Here is a 21,786-nt window from a genome sequence, read left to right on the forward strand (position 1 = left end):
TTTTTTTCATTTTCTCTCCAAAACTACAAAATCCCCATCTTCAGTCTTTTAAAGGCAGAACCTACCTTTCCTACATTCTTTTTTCCTTCAATGTAATTTTCATCCAGGGCTGACAAGGACTGAATTGTTACTGTTTACCCAACAGCCAGATTTTTAAAGAGCAAGAACTAGCTTGGTGAGAAAACTTGCCTGATGTCATAGGCTGAGCTATTTATACTCAGGGCCTGCAGCTTCTCACTGAGCTGATCTCTGGCCATCTCTGCCCGAGGACTCCAGCCTCTAACTCACCATGGTTTCTGAAGAACATACTGCTCTTTCCCAAGGGGAGACATTAATTATACTACATTGGCCCAACAGAAAATGACCTCAAATTTAGGGCATTTTTTCTTTTCAAAGAGGAGGAAATTTTTTAAATTACAAAAATGTAATCCATCATACGGGAACATTCTGTCCCTTGACCCCTGAAGAATGAGACAACCAGTCCCTGCCTTCATCAGCTTTTTGTTGCTGAAGCTGGAGTTAGATAACTATAATTAAAATTCAGTTGTTCTCTCAGCAGACCCCTCACAGCCAGCTCTTTTACTGCTTACAATGTGACTTACCTACCAGTCCAAGATTCAGGGATTTGGGATCCTGACCATCTTTACATCTCACATGACTAACAATCTTATTTGGAATGATATGGCAGTTCCAGCGATCTGTTCATTCTGCCCCCCCTTTTTTTTTTCCTCCCACTGGCAAAAGCTGTTTCTTTCTTGAAAAAAAAAAAAAGCTATTAAAGCTACTGTGAGCTGAACGAGACTGGCTCCTTGCTGTCTCTATTGCCCCCTGGCAGAACTTGGAGAACTTCTCTTTCGTACTTATCTCTAGGATCTGATCACTTGGATGATTTGCCCATCTCAGCATTTGGAGTCCTCAATCAGAATCTGGTCAGTGCCATTTTCCCCTGAAGAAATTGAGGTTTTCTGGAATACGTTAATTGGATTCTCGGCAGCTTCCTGCATCCAGGAAAAATGAAAGACTCTGAGTCAGGGACATTTCTTAAAATGAAGAGGCAGAGAAGCAGTCCAGACAGATGAAGACTCTCAAACACACCTTATGTCCTTGCTCAACTAGGTATTAACCCTGAAAGATGCCACTTAGATCCAAAGAACTACACAAGAGTTAGTTGAGAAGTAATACATCAAGAACTTTATTTTTATTCCCCTCAGGTTACTCTTTGAGCTGGCCCTGGGGAGAAACAAGTGATAAACTAGAAATTTGGGGGGCATGGTGGTTAGAGTCACACATTTCTTCTAAGATTCTTTATCACAACATAGCCAAGTCGTTGGCAGGAGGGCAGCACATGACAGTGAAAAATGAGTGGGTTTTACAAACAGACATATTCGTCTGAAAATCTGGCTCTGCAGTGTGAAAGAGCTGTGTGACCTGAGGCAAGTGACTTAATCTCCCAGAACCTCCAGCCAAAAAAACAAACAAACCCATTGTTATCAAGTCAATTTTAATTCATAGAGACCCTATAGGACAGAGTAGAAGTGCCCCATAGAGTTTCTAAGGAGCAGGTGGTGGATTCAAACTGGCAACGTTATGGATAGCAGCCACGCTTTTAACCACTGCACCAGCAGGGCTCCCTGAACCTCCAGAGGGAGAAGCAATCATACCACATAGGATCAAGCAAGATATCTGTAAGTCTGGGCACAACCCCTGGCACACAGTAGGCAGACAACAAAGACTGGTTCTCTCACCTCGCCTTTCTGAAATTTCAGCTCGTCTATATAGGTTATTAGAGAAGCAATTCAGTCCAGTTCTACCACTGACTAGCTGTGGAATTTGGGCTAATTACTATTCTAAGCCTTCATTTCTACATTCGTAAAATGACAATAACGATAACACCTACCTTATAAGAGTGTTGTGAGAAGTGCATTTTAAATAGAGTCATGCGTTGCTTAATGTCCATGGTACGTTTTGTGAAATAGGATGTTATGTGATTTGGACATCGTGTGAACACCATATTATATGCAGGTAGTCCCCAGACTACAAACGAATTCCATTCCTAAGTCTGTTTACGTCAAATTTGTATGTAAGTCGGAACAGTTAGGTACAGTTCATATCTAACATCAGTCACATGTTTGTCTTAGTATATAGTGTACCTTTCTATGTATAAAAACATTAAAGAAACATTTCTGGATACACTAAAGCATCTTTAACATAATACAATAATAATGACATAAATGTTTTGATGCGTGTTGCAAAGTAGTGCCCATTTGTTATGAACCATTGCATGTACCGCAAATTTTTAATATAGTAGGCTTTCGGAGGTTGATTCATATCTACGAGTTGTATGTTTATAACCTGGGGACCATGGATGAATACGCAGTCGGACATTGCCTGGATGATTGTATATCAAAAGCCTTAAAAACTAAAAGTGGCCTAAGTCTCTCCCAGCCTCTGAGAGGCCCCAATTTTAGCTTCCATAGACTAGGAAAGAAGCAACTGAATTCAATGGTAGTTACAGCAAAATAATAGGAAAAAAAAAATAAATAACCTCAAGGGAGCTTAGTCAAATGGGAAGTCCTGGTTGCCGAGTCCCACTCTCTGTGTTAAAATCCAGACTCCAACACTTGGTAGCTGTCTGATTTGTGGAAATTACTTACCTTCTCTGTATATGGTTTCTGTAGCCATAAAATGAGTATAATAATAATACTTTATAGGGTTGCTGTGAAACACCTGGCTCATAGCAAGTGCTCTATTAATATCATCACCATCATCTCATACCATGTGCCTCTCAAGAAAGGAAAACCAGGATGTAGTCAAGAGTGAAGTGGTTTTTATTTTCTGAACTGAGACAGATGCTGTCAGTCATCCAGCTGGCACAATGAGGCTACCCCTCGGTTTATCCAGTGCTTCTGGGGCCTGTCTGTCGGGAGCTCAATGGAGAGGACATAGTTGGTGGAGTGGCCGGTGGTGGAGAGAATGCCTCTCCGAGCACTTGTTTTGTAGACTGGACACACGTAAATGTTCTTATGCAGAAACGTGGCACTGTCCCCAGGTTTCAGCCAAATGATGGGCAGTGGGTCGTACAGGATTTTGGGGAGAGACTCCCCGATCTGCATTGTTGTCCTGTCCCAACGGCCACCTTCTAAAAACAGCCCTTTTATGTAGGCCCCATCTTCTGGATTACACTCCATGGCTGTTTCTTGTTTGGTCACCTGGAAGAGTGGAAAGCTATGAGCTCTATCACCCACCATTTTCCTAAATGGGGCAACATTAAAAGACTGCAGTCCTCAGACACCCAAAGTGCAATCTCACTGCCAAATCTGCCTCTCCCAGGATGTATCTTTCAGGACACTGGGGCTTCTGTGATAATATTCCTGCCTGCCATACACAGGCATGTCTGATTCGCTGCCCTTTTATATGGTGGGACAGAAAGAGCAAGCACTGAAGTAGGAGGCAGGAGGCCACATTTGCTATAACTAGCTTAGTGACCTTGCACGATCCCTCCCCTTTCTGGACCTGTGTCTATAAACTGAAGGGTTATATTCCGAGGCGTGCTGGTGAAATGGTTCTGGGGGGGCATGCTGGGAGGGCAAGCTTGATTGTTGTCGGTTTTTGTGGTGTAAATACTCTTGACCATGGTCTCTTTCAGGCTACCAACTATTAACATCCAGCTCATAAAATTCCTGAAAATGTAACAACTGGCTCTGGTAAGTTGATATGAGCCAGCTCCAGCATACCACTGTTTAGATTCAGAGGTGGTAAACTCACATTCCTTCAGCAGAAAATGATCTACATGTAGGAAAATAGAAAGTGGTGGGGCTTATGGTGAATCGGCGATCATAAGCTCCATTTAAAATCATTCAAGTTCTAATCTTTTATTGTGAATGGAATGTTTTTCCCATTTTTACTTCTAAGTACTTATTGCTAGAATATCAAAAGGCTATTAATTTTTATGTATTTAACCAGTATCCAGTTACCTCAGTGGATTCTTCTATTAATTCTCATGGGTGTGTTTTTAGAATCTTTTGGGATTTCTAGGTATACAATAATTTCAGAATCAAAAAGATAGTTTTATCTTTTTTCCAGTGTTAATCCCAATTATTTGTCTTCTTATTGTATTCAATTTGGCTTAACATTGCTCAGACGCCCATCAAATCAAGTTCATTCATAAACTAATTTGAGATCTAGAGCAACCAATTTATGACTTCTGACCTAGGATTTTACCACAGAATTTACAATTCTATGATGCTCCATAAGAGTCCCCCTTTCCCCTTCCTCTCCATATATTGATAGGGTGATGCTTAACTATGGGCTATTCCTCTGACTTTACTCCAGGCAAAGGACTACCCAAGGGGATTAAGCTTCTTCCAAATGTAAGAGTACCCCAAGTTGAACAGACAGCCTAGGAGGATGCTTCCATTGGTATGACAGTGGCAGAGTTTTCCTCTGGAAAGCTTCCTTTTTATATACACAGAGACAAAAGCCTTGGAAATACTCTGATGCTGGTGAGAAAAGCTTTTGGAGCTACTGTAAGTCATGCCAAATACTTCATTTGTGCCATTTCCGAAGCATTTGGGCCTTAACACACTCAGATGTTTGGGCTCGTAAGGAAATGAGTAATGTTGCTTTCTCTGGTTAGCCCTTCGAGCTGACCTAGCCCAAAGCACCCCTACCTCAAACTCAAATCCGATGTGATCAATGGGGATGGTGTATTTCCGGGCATAATTCTGGGAGACGCCCGTCAAAAAAGACTGTGTGAAGTAGAATCCAGAGATCCAAAAGACCACAGGGGGCCCCTTGTCAATCCATTCCTGGAGAACCATGGGAAATAAAAATTCAAAATCAACAACACATCAAAAAGCATTCAAAGGCAGGTAATAGACATGAGTCCCACAAAGAAATATGCTTTTCTGGATTTTTCTTGAAAGAGGCAGCCATCTCAGTTTAGCTTATATTTCCCCACTTTTGATAGAGATGAGGGTACAAAGTAAAATATTTCTACCTTAAGAAAAGCACAAGTGCAAATTGGTGTCAGGGAGACAACAGAGAGTGGTGGGGACTGTAGCAGCAGGGAATACGTGCCATGTCTAAACTGAGCAAGGCTGCTCATCTCTAGAAGTTGTTGCCACGCAAGAATGCAGTCCCGTTGTTTCAGGTCTTTCATTTTTTTGCAGGACAAACACCTGCATTTTTATGTACAATAATCCAACGTTTACATGCTGGCTAAAAATGTTTTAAATTACCAGGCAGCCAAACCAAACATATCTATTGGCCAAATCTGGATGATGAACCACCAGTTGGTGACATCTATTCTAGTTCCTACTCCTGCCTCCGTAGGTCTTTGAAAAGTTTCCCTCCTGCCCCCAACTCTGGGAAAACTGTTTCTAGTAGGTATTCAATCCAGAATACCGCGTGGATGTCTGCCCTCCCCCATGCCTTTAATCTGTCATTTTAGGATGTCCTCTCTGCCTGAATGAGTGCCAGGTGCCCAGTTACCCTAGCTGCCCGGTACCTGGAAGAAGGTCAGGCGGGCCAGCAGGTCAGTGATATAACCCCCCAGGGGCTTCAGCGATGGGTAAGACTTGGCTGCCCACATGGAAGGCACTTTACCCACAAGCATACTATTGAAGACATCCTCGAGCTCCGAGGACATCAGGACCTGCCCTTTGATGGCTCGGCCAAGATCAATGAGGCTTCTGCGAACCACTTTGGTCAACCTGCAAGAACAAAGGAGCTGAATCAACCTGGCTCTCCACTCAAATATACTGACTCTGGGTCTTCTTCCCTCCCACTTCCCTTAAAAAAGTCACTTAATCCACATTCATGGTAGGAAAATTCTAAAGAAAAAAATTAAATCATCCATTATCTTACCACCAAAAGATAACTTTGGTGTATATCTTTCCCAGTTTTCTCTTTGTAAATACATTTTTTTCCCCTCCATGGGATCATACTATATTTACCTTTCTGTAATCTGCTTTTTTCTCTTAGCCTATAGGGAACATATTTCCAATTCAATAAATAGGGAACTGAATTGCCTGTGTTAGTTACTGCGGTGTGTTCCATTTTATTTAACTCTCCCCCTATTGTTGGAAACATATTTCTGGATTATAGTCATTGTAAACAACATTGCTAGGAACATCTATCCATACCAATCTTTGTTCAAATTTCTAATTATTTTCTTATTAAAAGTAGAATTTCTAAGTTAAAGTGTATGCACAGTTTTAAGGCCTTTAATCTGTATTGCCAAAGTTTTTTTTTTTTTGTATTGCCTGGGGTGATTAGTCCTGATTAAACAGAACAACAAAGCCATTGCCAGAGTCAGTTCCAACTCATAGCCACCCTATGGGACAGAATAGAACTGCCCATAGGGTTTCTAAGGCTATAATCTTTATGGAAGCAGACTGGTGGGGTTCAAATCACCAACCTTTTGATTAACAGCTGAGCACTTAACCACTACAACACCAGGCTCCTTTAGTTCTGATTACCATGAGTAAATAGGATTGCCGTTTCCCCACAGCAACGGCCAGTGGTAAAGGCTCACGGAGGCTCCTACCACCACTAAAGAAGGGCTCCAGTGGACCACTACAGTGGTTCTGGCCATAGGGGAAACTGGGGAGCAAAGGAGGGAAGCCATGAGGCCTGGTGTCTGGTTGGACAAAGGAGAATTACAATCTATCATGCCAAGGTGTCTGACTTACAGCAGAGGTAGCATGTCATAGGCTCATACCCATACCTTGTTTGGCTCCCCATACAGCTATCTTAATTAAAAAAAAAAAAAAATTACATATATATATTTGCGTGTGTGTGTGTGTGCTGTAGGTGAAAGTTTACAAAACCAATCAGGTTCCCGTTTAACAATTTTTATACAAATCGTTCTGTGACATTGGTTACATCTCTCACAATGTGTCAGCATTCTCATTATTTCTATCCTATTTATTGTGTTTCCATTAATCTAGCTTCCCTGCCCTTCCTTACCTTCTCATCTTTGCTTTAGGGTAAATGTTGACCGTTTCATCTCATATAGTTGATTATTTAAGGAAGCACAATATTCATGGGTGATATTGTTTATTTTATAAGCCAATCTATTATTCGGATGAAAGATGACCTCTGGGAATGGCTTTAGTTCCAAGTTCAAAGTGTATTTTAGGGTTGTAGTCTGTAGGGTTCTATTAGTCTCTCTTGGTCTGGACTTTTTTAGGAATTTGAGTTTTGTTCTACATTTTTCTTCCATTCTACCAGAGACCTTCTATTGTGTCCCTGGTCAAAACAGTCAGTAATGGTAGCTGGGCACCATCTAGTTCTTCTGGTCTCAAGCTAGCTGAGACCATGGTTCCAACTGTCTATTGACTCTACAGAGTAACCCTAAGGCCAGGGAAGTCAAGAAATTCTCACATGACATTCCTCCAGTTTCTCAATCCTTGAGAGCCAGGGCTATCCCTAAAATCGAGCAATGACTCCATGAGACAAAATGGAGACAGTAACACATAGAGTATCTGGAATAACAAGAATTTGGACCAGGAGGCAGAAGTCATGAGTTTCAGCCCAGGCCCCAATACTGAGTCACTTGAGACCTGAATCAAACCACTTGTCACCTCAGGGCCTCAGTTTCCTCAACTGAACAAAATGGCCTTTGGGAACCCTTTCAGTTTTGACTAGTTACAAATCAAATCAAGATGATCTCACTGTGTTCTATGCTGTACTGACTGGGGGGAAAGACATGGTCAACCCTTAATGCCCTTTCCCTATCTCTGTGGCAGAGGCAATGGGATGAAATTCTCCTCACCCATTTCTATGTTTACCTTGATTTTGCATATTGGTTAAGTGCATGGGTTCTGGAATCAGACTGCCTAGGTTCAAACTCCCTTCTGCTGCTGAATGACTGTGTGACTTTGGGCAAATCACTTAACCTTTTGGTCTCAGTTTTCTCGTGTGTAAAATGGTGGTGGGGGAGGGTTAAAGACTATGCATATTTCAAAAGGCTATTGTGTGGTTTGAATGAGATAACATGTTTATGCTTGGAGTCATATCTGGCACTGAAGTCTCAGTAAAAGTGGCTCTAAGGATTATTTTTACAATTAGTCTATGCTTGGATTGGTTCTAACTGGACTTTACAGAAGGCATGCAAATGTTGGGAGAGAATGAATAGGAGTGATTTAACCCTGGGCCCAAACATGCTGGGCATGGCCCTATTTATAGCCCTCCCTATAGGTGGGGCAAATCACTTCCTCAGTAATCTCTTATTAAATGTCCATCTCAGCTGCCCCCCCATTAGATTTGGCCCTTCAAGAGTACCCAGCCCACCTGTTGAATCTGATGAGCTCCTGCCTCAGGACGGTGTTCATGGACTCCTCATAGACCACAGGGTACAACTTCATGACCACTTCCAGGTCAAAGTCCTTGGGAAGCTTGGAGAGTACATCCTGGGCCAGCTCCTCAACCACTTCCTTAAAGTACAGGCAATGGAGAAGTGAGTAAGAAACAAAACCCTCAGGCTGTGCCTTTGTCTGGGTAAATGTGAAGTGATTTTCCAACATAGTGTGCAGAAGTGAATTCCACCTTGGGGGCGGGGAGAGGACATCCACCAACCTCACCACCCATGGGGAGTATATTACCCCTTGGCTCAGAAGCTAAGCAAGGTGAGCCCTGTCCTCACACCTGAAGCAAGGGCCTGAGGGTTAGACAGGGATTTCTGGCTCAGCAAGGTAGCCTCAGGGCAGTGCTGAACCCTGCAGAACTCTTCCTGTATTCAGAGTCAACCTGAGTAGGAATCTCCCACAGTCTTCCCAGCTCCCGGTCCAGATGGGACTCGTGCTTAGTGCCCAATGAAACCTGGGAAGGTGCCAGGCTATTCCTCAGCACTGAGCAAGAAAGGCCCCGGGCAGTGGGCTCAACAGAGTAGGGAGGGAGACAGACCTGGAGGAACGAGGAGGAGTAAAGTGTGGGTGTGAGAGAGAGGGACAGCTCTGCAATTCTATGGATCTGAGGGCCTAGAGCCTACTCTTCTTTCCCTCTTCCCTCTGTGAGAGGAATTTCCACCCCTAAATTGAGACACGGAGCCCTGATGGTGCAGTGGATAAAGAGCTTGACTGTTAACCAAAAGAGCAATAGTTTGAAACCACCAGCTGCTCCTTGGAAACCCTATGGAGGAGTTCTACCCTTTCCTATAGGGTCGCTATGAGTTGGAATCAACTTGACAGCAAAAGGTTTTTGGTTTTTTTTTTAATTGAGACACACCAACTAGTCTGGTTTACCTTCATTTCTATTATCATTTGTGGCACTATGAACCAAGTCAAGAAACTGAATAAGTAAGATCCAAAGCTGAGAGGGGCTGAGCTTGGTATAGCTTGGAAGCTGGAGATGGGAAGGGAAGGATAGAAGCGAATGGGGTGTGCTGGGAGTCAGGAGACTTGGTTCTGGGTCTGGCTCTGCCTCTGATTTTATGAACCACTTTGAAGCAGGTCACTTCGTCTCCCAGAGTTTGTCTCCCTCTGGTTTATTGACTGAGGAGGTTGGACTGGGTCAGTGTTTCACAAAGTAGGGACTGGTTCCACTAGAGTACCCAGAATGATTTTAGGTGGTTCAAAGTTGTGGAGCAAATAACATTGAATCACATGGTGAGAAGTTTCTCCCTTTTCAAGTTTTGGCCACCTTTCTCCTCTCATTTCTCTCAAGAAGTCTCAGATTGATGCTAATTTAAGAGCCCCGTAACACTTGCTAATCTTTTTAACAATAAAGGAGCAACACCTCAACTCAGAGGCTTTGGCCAGGAACACCATCTGGGAAGAATTTAATAAGTTTTTAGTGCTCATTTGCTTTTTGTGGTTATCATGACTTTCTGGAAGTGATATTATTTTTCCACTTATGGTGGTGATGTCTGGTTTCTTTTATAAATAAATGTTTTAAGCAGAATAGAGTTAGTTTTAAAAGTATTATGTAAATGTAGTACAATAGGCTCCTCCCCTTATCTCGAGGGTTCTCTTTCTGCAGTTTTAGTTACTAGCAGTCAACCACGATTCGAAAATGCTGAATAAGTACACAGCATGATGAAATCGAAGACTGTCCTGCTTTATCATTCATATAACTTTTATTACAGTATATCGTTATAATTGTTCTCTTTAATTATTAGTTATTGTTAATCTTTTACTGTGCCTAATTTATAAATTATACTTTATCATAGGTATGTATGTATAGGAAAAATCACAGTATATATAGGGTTCGGTACGATCTGTGTTTTCGCGTATCTGTGCATAGGGGGACTCCTGTATAGGAATCTTTTCACTGTGATTAGTAAGTAAGCCAAGTAAGCCTGTGCTTACCTTGCTAATTGGGTAATCCACCACCCCTGCAGTCTTGCCCCAAGCCTAGTTACCTGAGGGGACTTGCCACTCCCTGCTGACTGCCTAGGGAGGGTCAGCAGCACCCCCTGAAACAGCTGGTTGGTTTCCTGATTGTCCTTGGTGATGTCGGCATTCTCGTGGAGACCGAATACTTCTGGGTGGGATGTGATGGGGAGGCCCCTGAGGTACTCGATGTAGGACTGGAAAGGAAACCTTCAGTTGACCTAAATGTGGGTTCCCTGGGATTCTACAGATCATTCAGGGCTTGGCTGGACCAGACTCAAGCAGGAATCACAGTGTGTCAGTAGCACAACCTCTCCCTCGCACCTCCTCCCCTCCACAAAGGCTTCCCAAGCTCTTCCTCATACATTATTCTGGGGAGTGAATATGAAGGCAGGTAGGGCTGAGTATTTTCCCTCCCATCCCTCATTCCCTCCGCCCCCCAGTAGTCCTGGCTTTAGAGTTAGACAGAACTGAGTTTGGATCCTAGCTCCATCTCAAACTAACTGTGTAACCTTGAGCTAGTCATCCGTTGCCTCTGAAACCCCAGCTTCCTTATCTGTAAATGGGAAGATAAAGAGATTATAAAGGAATAAGGCCTTGGCACATAGCAGGTACTCAATAAAAGTTAGCTCCTTTTCATCCTTCCTCTAGATACCTTGTTTTCCTCTTCCGTTTCTCATTCCCCATCCAGTTTTTCTGTTCCTTCCCTGTTGCCACCTTCTGGACCTTTGTATTCAAGTAGCAATTTCTACCTTGTCCACCACCAAGGCTTTGTCTTAACCATTCTTCCCTGTTCTCCCAGATGGATCCCATATTTTGAAAGCCTTTGTCTACCCAATTTTTCATTCATTACACAATAACAATGTCTCTCTTGAAGGCTTTCTGAAATATTACAAATCAATTATGGACCCAAGTCAGGAGGCCCAAGGCTATCCCTGGCACTCCCTGGACACACTGCTGTATTGAGACTACTGAGCCCCCTCTGGAGGAAAGAGGGAGGCCATTCTCCCCTCACCCCTCACCTGGTAGGTGCCATGGGCAGGGATATAGTAAGTGTCTCCAGGAGCGAGGTAGTAATGGTCCTGCTCAATTTCCTTACAGTAGAATGTGGACAGAAGGGACAGCAGGAGACGCCTGTCTTTGTCATCCGTCACTCTGCCACCATAATTACATTCCCCTGGGGAGAACCAGCAGAGGAAGAAGTTGAGCCCCAGGCAGGTCATAATGAATTTGGTTTTTAACCTGAAACGAGGAATGCCTCCGGCTAAGGAGATCTGCTGGGACACAGAGCTGCTGAAAACATGCTTAGCTTGGGATGAGGGCAGGCTTCTTTGGTATTATGGTTGCTACAAAATAATACATGCTAACCACATTAGAAATTAGAATATAAACATAAACTGAAAGAAAAAAATACAATTGCCAGTAATTTTACCAAACAGAGCACTCCTATTTAGGCATCTTCCAGATATTTTTTTCTGTCTGTGTGCATACATATATGTGAACTTCGGTTCAGGGCAAAGACTTTGGCATGAGACAGTCTGAGTTCCAATTTCAGCTCTGCCACTTAATAGCAGTTTCTCATCCATCAAGAAGTAGAGATTTAAAAAAAAAAAAGTGGAGATAATTTTAGTACCCATCTTACAAGGTTGTAGATAAGATGATTAAATGAGATAATGCTTCTAAAGCATTTAGCACAATGCTTACATACAGCAAGTATTCAGTTAAATACAGCTAGTACAAATATGTACCTTTTACAAAATTGGTATTGTCCTATATACACTGCTTTGGGATGTGCCTTCTCTCCCCCCATCATTAACATTCTCTGATACTCAGGCTTCTACATTTAGATTTTTTAATGAAGAATGAGGCAATTTTTTGGAGGGGACATCAAATCAAGCCCACTAACCCCATGAAGCATTTTCTTGCTTGTCCAGATTCCACGGGTATGTTCTATTGCACTTACAGAATATATGTGCCACTTGGTATCTGGTAGTTGGGGACAACACATTAGGTCTGTAAGGACCATCTGTGTGGGACTCCCTGAAGGGTGGGCTCATTCTCAGTCATTCTGGACAAAGGCAGGTCTCAGGCAAGAGACAGGAAGCATGACCTGAGTTGGTGAGCTTCTCTTGGTCTTGACTTGGAGGCATCTTAATGTCTAGGAGGAGAATCCTGGGTTGCTAGTTAGGGGAGAAGTAAGGACTAAGGGGAAATTCATCTTGAGTAGTTTGATCCCTACAGAAGCAGTTGTACCTTCAGTTAGACCATCCAGATTCCAAAGCTCCTCTGTTGACTTCTCCAGGCTGTTAGCAAAGTTCAGTTTAACACTACAGCTTATCTCAGCTCTAAAGAAGTTTATGATGGCACTGAACTACAGTGTTAAGGGGAGAGTGTCCCCCACCCCCCGACACCAGCAAGGCAGTGCTAGAGGGCACCCAAGAGGGACCTCAAGTGAAGGTAAATTGCAGGCAGAGAGTCAAGACCCAAGGTCCACCATTACTCCCTCACTAGTAAATGTTCCTTCAGGGGACATTCTTGCAGGCTCTGGGTTTTATGTTTATAAAGGAAGGTGCATTTCTTTATAGCTACATATATGTCTATTCTCTGTAGCAAGAGCACAAATTTCTAGAAGGGCAAGGATGTACCTCATGCCTCTTCTGAATTCTCCCTTGTCCCTGCCTTAGGGCTGGGTACCAGATTAAGAATATATTGACTTCAACCCATCTGACTCAATGACCACACATTTGTAAGCTAGATCCGTCTCCCCAGTTAGTGTTGTAGAGAATTCTAATGGTCACATAGGAAGATTATGCTTCCCTGGGTCCCTTGCAGTGGGGTGGGGCCAAGTGACAAGTTCTTGCCAGTGTGATCCCTTCAGTGCTACCCTGAGGCAGTGACCACACAAACACATGTTAAGATGGTGGCAACAAAACTTGTTGGAGTCTTTGCCCACTGTGTTTCTGATAGACAATGACAATGATCAGAAGACCCCGGCCAATTCACATTGGACATGCAGTGTGGGCAATAAACAGGCTTTTGGTGTCTTAAGCCTTTAAAGTTTTAAGTGTCTTAAACTTTTAAAGTTTAAAAAAGGGGCACTGGTGGTGCAGCGGGTAAGCACTGGGCTGCTAAATGAAAAAGTCGATAGTTTGAACCCACCAGCCGCTCAGCCAAAGAAAGATGTTGTAGTCTGCTTCCATAAACATTACAGCCTTAGAAACCCTACAGGGTGGTTCTACTCTGTCCTCTAGGATCACTATGAGTCAGAATAGACTCGATGGCAGTGGGTTTGGTTTTGGTATTACCTCAGCCTAAGGAGCCTATCCTAACCAGTTGGGGCAGGTTGGTTTATGATCTGCTGGCAGTCCTTTGCTGAGACCAGATCCCAGGGTAATTGTGCACTCATCCTATGGTCTGAAGACGAGTCCTTGGATATGCAACTTCGAGGTCTGGAACAATGAAAACATGGCCCACTTCTTTGAAGAGCTTCTGTCATCAAACAAGGATCCACTGAACTTGGGTTTTGTTATAGGGGACAATGCGCTAAGTTAAGGTCTCTGTGAGCTTCTCTAACTGAACTTAATCACTCAATACTATTGACATTTTGGACCACATCATTCTTTGTTCTGGGGGACTGTCTTGTGCACTGAAGGATGTTTAGCAGCATCGCTGGCCTCTGCCTACTAGATGCCAGTAGCACACCATTCCACTTGTGACAACTCAAAATGACTCCTGGCATTTATTAGCTAATAATAATATTATTACTAGGTCATTACCTAGCAATGCAATAAGCTACACTGAAAAACAATAAGAAGCTACCATTTATTAATGTTTATTATTATTGGGAATTATTATTCATGTCTCCACATGTCCCCTGGGAAGCAAAACTGCCAGAGTTGAGAACTGCTCCTCTAAGCCTCAGTTTCCTCAGCTATAATGTAGGGTTACTAACATGGAGCTCACTAGATGTTGTGAAGATCAATGTGTTGATTGTGTATATAAAGTGCCTGTCACAGGCTTGGGGAAGGGATCTAGACCAAGTCCTCGGTGTATAAAGATAGTGGACCTGGGGCTCAGGAAGGAACTTGAGTGTGGTCTTGAAGGTGCCCTAGTTTTTCTACTGAAAACTTGGTAATGGTATTCCATTGATCTAGCATGCCTCTACTCCATCTCCTGTCTCTGGGACTATGTGGTGCGTTTTTTGAGGGTATGGACCAGGTTTTATACATTATTCTTCTATACTACGTACCAAGGAGCCCTAGTGACGCAGTGGTTAAGTGCTGGGCTGCTAACTGAAAGGTCCACAGTTTGAACCAACCAGCCACTCCGCGGGAGAAAGATGTGGCAGTCTGCTTCCATAAAGATTGCAGTGGTTCTATTCTGTCCTACAGGGTCGCTATGAGTCAGAATCAGCTCCAAGGCAATGGGTCTCTACTATATACTAGTACATCCCCCACTTACATACTGAATGACTAATAAATCTTGCTAACAGATTCCTTTAATACAAAACAGCAAGTGCTGTTTCTACCTCAGGGTCCCTCTGCTGAGCAATGTTTTCTTCCTCTTGCCTATTGCCCCTTTCCTCTTCTAGATGTAAAACTCCTACTCATTCCTCAAGACCCATCTCTATGTATGCCTTCAGGAAGTTTTCCATGACATTCTTCTCCCACCCTACACTCCTCCCCTCGGATTTAATCATTGTGCTGCCTTTCTACTTTATAAACGTTTCTCTGGTTGAATTTATTGTGTTCTCATTTATTTTACATTTTTCTCTCCCTTTCTAGACTGAACCTCTTGAAGGTAGGGGTTCTCTCTTAATTACCTTGGTTTTTCACAATCTCTAGCACGGTGACCAGCACTTAATAGAAGCTCAATGTTTGCTGAATGAATGAGTAAATAAATGAATGGAGACCAGAGCAGAGAAGCAGGAAGACGGAGCATAATACTGGAGGTTTACCTGTAAGGTAGATCAGAGCATCAAATGGCACCTCCTTATATTCATTCAGAAACATCTGGGTCTGCCGCATACTAATCCTCAAGTCAGATTCGTTGAACTCATAAGGGATATTCCAACCTGCGTGAGGCAGAGAACAAGTGGAGGCTTCAGTGTTAAGAGCTCTTAATTTCCACTCAGAGATCGAGCTGGTGGAGTTAAGCATCGTTATGGATCAAGAGCCTCATTCAGCCTATGAATATCAAGCACAGGGCCAACTATTAGCCTTGATGTTTACTGCCAACCTGGGAGCCATTCTGCTTGAAAAACATCCATTCTAAATCAGTTTCCTTATGGATCTCGCTATTTGCTAAGGAAGATGTTAACATTCTGGGATTTGTGGAATGAGAATAATTCACCCTGGCTGGAATACTGTGGCAGTGCACAGAGCTCCAAAAATAATACAAAAGCAGAGTTAGAGAGCAGTGTCTAGATAGGGCAACAGAACTAAGTTAGCTCTGAGAACTCCCCTCCTCGAGCTGGTGGGAGAACTGGATAGCCAGCCTTGAAGACACTGTGGCTTCTATTTCCAAGGCTGGTGGCTGCCTGAGTGGCGCAAATGGTTAAGTGCTCAACTACTAGCTGAAAATTTGTCGGTTTGAACCTACACAGAGGTGCCTAGGGAGACGGGGCTGGTGGATCTGGTTCCAAAAGCTCACAGCCTTGAAAACCCTATGGAACAGTTCTACTCTGCACACATGGTGTCACCATGAGTCAGAACTGACTAGATGGCAACTGCTATTTCCAAGGGTATAATGCTAAATATCCTCTGGGGCAAGACAATGACACAAATGTGTGAACCCGGCCTGGTGTAAGATAGCAGGGTACGGTAGGACCTGTGCTGTACTTTCCTCTAGACACTTACATTCAGATTAAAATAATCCAATAATAAAATTTGAGTGCTGGCAAAATAAAACAAAACTAGGCAGTGGGTTATAAGCCAAACTCTTGCACTGAATTTTGGAAGCCTGGCATGCGTAGAAGAGTGGTGGTGGGAGAAAGTGATGTATGAAATGCAGAGGCCGAGGGACTGTCATCCTTGGCTGTCTCTTTCTCCCACCCCTCAGTAAAAAGAGTCAGGTGATCTCTGGAGCTAAATGGGGCTAGGGGACTGTAGACAGAAGGAAAAGGAGAGGATGCTCAGAGACAATCACCAAGTAGACAAAGACCTCCTTACCTAACCCAAAAGAACAGCTGAGGATACCTTGAAGTGGGTCACTCCAAGACTACTGACACACAGCCCATGGGTGAGAGGAAGGCAATCTGACCTTAAAGCCAGGATGACACGGGCTTTGTATTTAGCGGTTTGATGACCTGCTGTAACATGGTAATTAAGCTACTCTTAAGTTAGGTCAGTAATGCTACATTAAAAAATAAATTTATTTTAATTTTTTCAAGAAGAAGCACAGACTAATGTCCCAGGGGTGGTGTTTCTGTCTTTCATTGTTATGCACACGTCAAGGAAGCTACCTAAAGTGTTACAAATTACCTGGTGACAACTCCCTGGAGAATGGTCATTGTGCCTAAGATAGGTATTTACAATACAATAGGCCAAAGGGAAGCTCCCCCTCCCTCTCACCTCTCGTTATCACATTACTTCAGTAATTAAGGGATCTTCGATTTTGGAGCATCACCTCTTTCCCTGACACTGACATTGAACTGGATACAGGGTTGTCAGATTTAGCAAATAAAAATACAAGACACATGGTTAAATTTTAATTTCAGATAAATCATTTTTAGTGTTAAGTATATCCCAAATACTATATGGGACATACTTATACTGTATTTTACTGGCAATCCTACCTGAGTACAAGCTTGAACACACACACGGACACACACGGTCATCTGTTTGTTTGTGACCTTTCCTACAGGGAACTCAGGTGAGCTTTCATTGCTTACCCAGGGGTCCAAAGTTTCTCCTCTCTTGAACGATGGCATGGAAGAAACAAAGGCCAAACAAAAGCTTTTGCCACATTACTGCCTTGGTGCAGCTTTGGAAGAATACAGGGTCTGAGATAGGGTCATTGAGGTAGGAGCGCAAAAGGTTGGCCCGGAGCCCTTTGGGAGGCTCATTGGTCATTTTGATCCCATTCTGGAGAATGCTGACTGGAAACTTCTCTGATGGATAGCTAGTTAGCCAGAGTCTAGAAGAACAACAGACCCAACTATTTAGAGCAATGCAATAAGTTACACTGAAAAAAAACAATAACAAGAAGTCAAATCTGTGCTAAGAATTTAATATATGTCCTTTCATTTGCTTTAGTCTCACACCCACCTATCAGGAGGGTATTACTATCCCCTTTTACAAAAGAAGGAAACCTTTGTGGAGTAATGGTTAAGAGTTTGGCTGCTAACCAAAACGTGGGCAGTTCGAATCAACCAGGTGCTCCTTGGAAACCCTATGGGGTAGTTCTATTCTGCCCTATAATGGCACTATGAGTCAGATTCTACTCGACAGCAATGAGTCAGAAGCCCTCATGGCACAGTGGTTAAAGTACTGGCTGCTAACCAAAAGGTCGGCAGTTCGAACCCACCAGCTGATGCTCAGGAGAAAGATGTGATAATCTACTTCCATAAAGATTACAGCCTTGGAGACCTTATGCGGGCAGTTCTACTCTGTCCTACAAGGTAGATATAAATTGGAATTGACTCTATGGAACAGGTAGGTAGGTTTACAAAAGAGGAAGCAGAGGCATGGAGAGGCATAACAGGAGTACGAGGTGAAGAATTACTTTACCCAAAGAATTTAGTCTTTTCCTTGGTTCCTGGGAGATAACTTTAACCTGGGATTTCTTGGATGATTGGAGTATCTTTGTTAATCATGGAAGGCTTCCAACCACACCTGATGGGTTCTGTTAATAAGGTGACTCACGCTGGGTGGCGACTGGCCCATGCCAGAAACTACCACAAGCTATCAGCCTGACCTTTAGGGAGGGGAGGTAGGCTGGAGATTGAGTTTAACCATGTGGGCCATGATGCAACCAATCATGCCTACATGATGAAACCCCAATAAAAGCTCTGGACACTGAAACTCAAGAGAACTTCCTGGTTGGTGACAGACATTGATGCACTGGTAGGGTAGGGTGTCCCTTGGGAAGTGAAAGCTTCACTTTAGGGATCCTCCTAGACTTCGCCTTTTGTGTCTCTTCTTTTGTATCCTTTTTGCTGTAATAAAACTGTAATCATAAGTAACCCAAGTTCTGTGAATTGTTCTAGCAAATTATTGAACCCAAAAGGGTAGGGGAACTCCTGAATTTATAGCTAGTTGGTCAGAAGTGCAAGTGTCCTACGGACCCTTGAGCTTGTGGCTGGTGTATGAAGTCCTGGGTGGACTTGGAAGTCTGGAGGACTGTGCCCCCTAATATGTGAAGTTTTGGATCTAACTCTGGGTGGTTAGGGTCAGAAGAATAAGGACTACATTTGCAGCTGGTGTCAGAGAAGACATTTAGAGTTGGTGTCAGAAGAGGTTGAGTTTTTTTTTTCAAGAACTCACAACTTAAAAGTTGCTAAAACCAAGGTGTGAACTTGGCATTCTCTGACTGCAAAGCCCATGCTCTGAGTCACCGCACCACACTGCCTCCCCTGCTGGACTTTTTGAGCAATGCATGGGCCTTTATAGTAAAGTACTACATCACGAACTATGGGAGTGACCAAAGTGAGCAAAGCATTGTTTCTAGAAACAATGGGGGGAGTAAGTGAGGCGCCAGGAAGGGGAGAAAAGCAGGATGTGACAGTACAAGACATTATAAAATCAAGAGTATAGAGAAATAATGGGCTATGGGAGTCCACGGAAAAAAGAGCCTCTGACGGGCTGTGGGGAGCTAGACAAACATCAGAGACCAAAAGTTGGCAAACTATGGCCAGCAAACCAAATGCAGCATGCTGCCTGTTTTTGTTTTTTAAAATTTTCATTGTGCTTTAAGTGAAAGTTTATGTCAGTCTCTCATACAAAAATTTATATACACCTTGCTATATACTCCTAGTTTGCTTTCCCATTAACGAGACAGCACACTCCTTCTCTCCACTCTCTATTTTCGTGTCCGTTCAGCCAGCTTCTGACCCCCTCTGCCTTCTCATCTCCCCCCCAGACAGGAGCTGCCCACATAGTCTCATGTGTCTACTTGAACCAAGAAGCTCACTCCTCACCAGTATCATTTTCAAGTCTGAAGAGATGGCTTTGGGAATGATTCCTGTCTTGGACTAACAGAAGGTCTGGGGACCATGACCTCCAGGGTCCTTCTAGTCTCAGTCAGACCATTAAGTCTGGTCTTTTTATGAGAATTTGGGGTCTGCATCCCACTGCTTTCCTGCTCCCTCAGGGGTTCTCTATTGTGTTCCCTGTCAGGGCAGTCATCTAGTTCTTCTAGTCTCAGGCTGATGTAGTCTCTGGTTTATGTGGTCCTTTCTGTCTCTTGGGCTCATAATTACCTTGTGTCTTTGGTGCTCTTCATTCTCCTTTCTCCAGGCGGGTTGAGACCAACTGATGCGTCTTAGATGGTTGCTTGCTGGCATTTAAGATCCCAGATGCCACTCTCCAAAGTGGGATGCAGAATGTTTTCTTCATAGATCTTATTATGCCAATTGACCTAGATGTCCCCTGAAACCATGGTCCCCAAACCCCTGCCCCTGCTACAGTGGCCTTCGAAGTGTTCAGTTTATTCAAGAAACTTTTTTGCTTTTGGTTTAGTCCAGTTGTACGGACCTCTCCTGTATTGTGTTGTCTTTCCCTTCACCTAAAATAGTTCTTGTCTACTATCTAATTAGTGAATACCCTTCTCCCTCCCTCCCTTCCTACTCTTGTAACCATCAAAGAATATGTTCTTCTCTGTTTAAACTATTTCTCAAGTTCTTATAATAGTACTCTCATATAATATTTGTCCTTTTGCAACTGACTAATTTCATTCAGCATAATGCCTTCCAGATTCCTCCATGTTATGAAATGTTTTCACGGATTCATCATTGTTCTTTATCGATGGGTACTATTCCATTGTGTGAATATACCATAATTGTCCGTTCATCTGTTTATGGACACCCTGGTTGCTTCTATCTGCAATGAACATGGGTGTGCATGTATCTGTTCGTGTAAAGGCTGCCTGTTTCTGTAAATAAAGCTTTATTGGAACTCAGCCATGCCCCTTCATTTACATATTGCCTATGCTGCTTTCACACTACAAGGGGAGACAGAATTGAACAGTTGCAACAGAAGCCATACGGCCCACAAAACTGAAAATATTTACTACCTGGCCCTTCATAGAAAAATTTTCCAACCCCTGTCATAGAGGAAATTGCATTTGAAATGGGCCTTGAAGAACATGGAGGATTTTTTTTTTTTTAATACAAAAGTTTATCTGTGCCCACAAAAAATGGGAACATTGGAAAGACATAACATTTATAACTTTACCACCTAGAGGTTAACATTTTGGCATATCACCTTATAGGCTTTTATTTATTTACTTTTCCTACCTGAGCCCAAATTATATATACACCACGGCATATCTTATTTTTTTGCTTTGCATTAGAGAGCGGGGCTTTCAACAGGTGGGTCGGGGGTGGAACGTCATTAGAAACAGAGGGCTCAGGCTGAGCAATTGCATGGAGGAGGGAAAACTACACATATGATAAGGCTCCGCGGCAGCGTGGTGTGATCCAGGCCCAGCACGTGAGCTGGAGGAGAGTAAAGAGGCCACCAACTTGTGGCCTCTTTACTCTCCTCCAGCTCACGTGGCCCTACTTCACCTACAGATAGGTGATGCTTGGCTGGTACCATGCCAACCTACCCAGTGTTGTAACATATTTTTGAAATAGGTGCCAACTTTTGAAAATCTGGAGCTTTCTTTTAAAATTCTAGATTTCTACCTTCCCTTTAAAAAAAAAACCAGACACTCTGATTACAAGAGGTCTTTATGCCTACACACAGCAGTTAGCTGGTACTGAGCATAACTGTTCCTCTCTACAGGGCATGTGCTCCTGGTTCACCGCAGCCCCCACCACTATTGCCATTCAACCCTGAGGCTGGCTGCCTGCAGTGATTGCTGTTGCGCTGTAGGAATACTTCTTGTGTCCAGACATCTTCACTCATTTATGTTATATGCCTGGCTCCTGAGGCACTTGAGTTTGTGACTTTTGGGTTAGGTAGGACCATATTATGTTGTTGTATCCCGTTGAGTCAATTCCAACTCATAGTGACAGAGCAGAATTGCCCCATAGGGTTTCCTGGGCTGTAATCTTTATGGAATCAAATCACCAGGTCTTTTATCTCTCAGAGCCCCTGGTGAGTTCTAACCCCTGACCCTTTCAGTCAGCAGCTGAGTGCTTAACCACTGCACCACCAGGGCTCTTGACCATATCATTTTAAAAAAACAAAAACTCATTGCCGTTGAGTCAATTCTGACTCATAGTGACCCTACAGTACAGAGCAGAACTTCCCCACAGGGTTTCCAAGGAACTGCTCGTATA

At 43.2% G+C, this 21,786-nt stretch overlaps 1 protein-coding gene across 1 annotated transcript in view; it reads right to left on the reverse strand.

Annotated features, from left to right (window-relative positions):
- Window positions 1-2,457: 2,457 nt before the first annotated feature.
- The window catches only part of DNAH3 (dynein axonemal heavy chain 3), a 189,675-nt gene continuing 170,346 nt past the window's right edge, over window positions 2,458-21,786 (reverse strand). The window contains exons 54-61 of the mRNA XM_064294796.1: window positions 17,230-17,474; window positions 15,295-15,411; window positions 11,360-11,514; window positions 10,367-10,534; window positions 8,299-8,441; window positions 5,510-5,714; window positions 4,671-4,808; window positions 2,458-3,209 (exon numbers count right to left, since the gene is read on the reverse strand). Of these exons, the coding sequence (XP_064150866.1) occupies window positions 2,856-3,209; window positions 4,671-4,808; window positions 5,510-5,714; window positions 8,299-8,441; window positions 10,367-10,534; window positions 11,360-11,514; window positions 15,295-15,411; window positions 17,230-17,474 (1,525 nt within the window). The 3' untranslated portion in view covers window positions 2,458-2,855. The remainder of the gene's footprint in view (window positions 3,210-4,670; window positions 4,809-5,509; window positions 5,715-8,298; window positions 8,442-10,366; window positions 10,535-11,359; window positions 11,515-15,294; window positions 15,412-17,229; window positions 17,475-21,786) is intronic.

This window comes from Loxodonta africana, chromosome 12 (assembly GCF_030014295.1).
Source record: "Loxodonta africana isolate mLoxAfr1 chromosome 12, mLoxAfr1.hap2, whole genome shotgun sequence".
NCBI classification, from domain to species: Eukaryota; Metazoa; Chordata; class Mammalia; order Proboscidea; family Elephantidae; genus Loxodonta; species Loxodonta africana.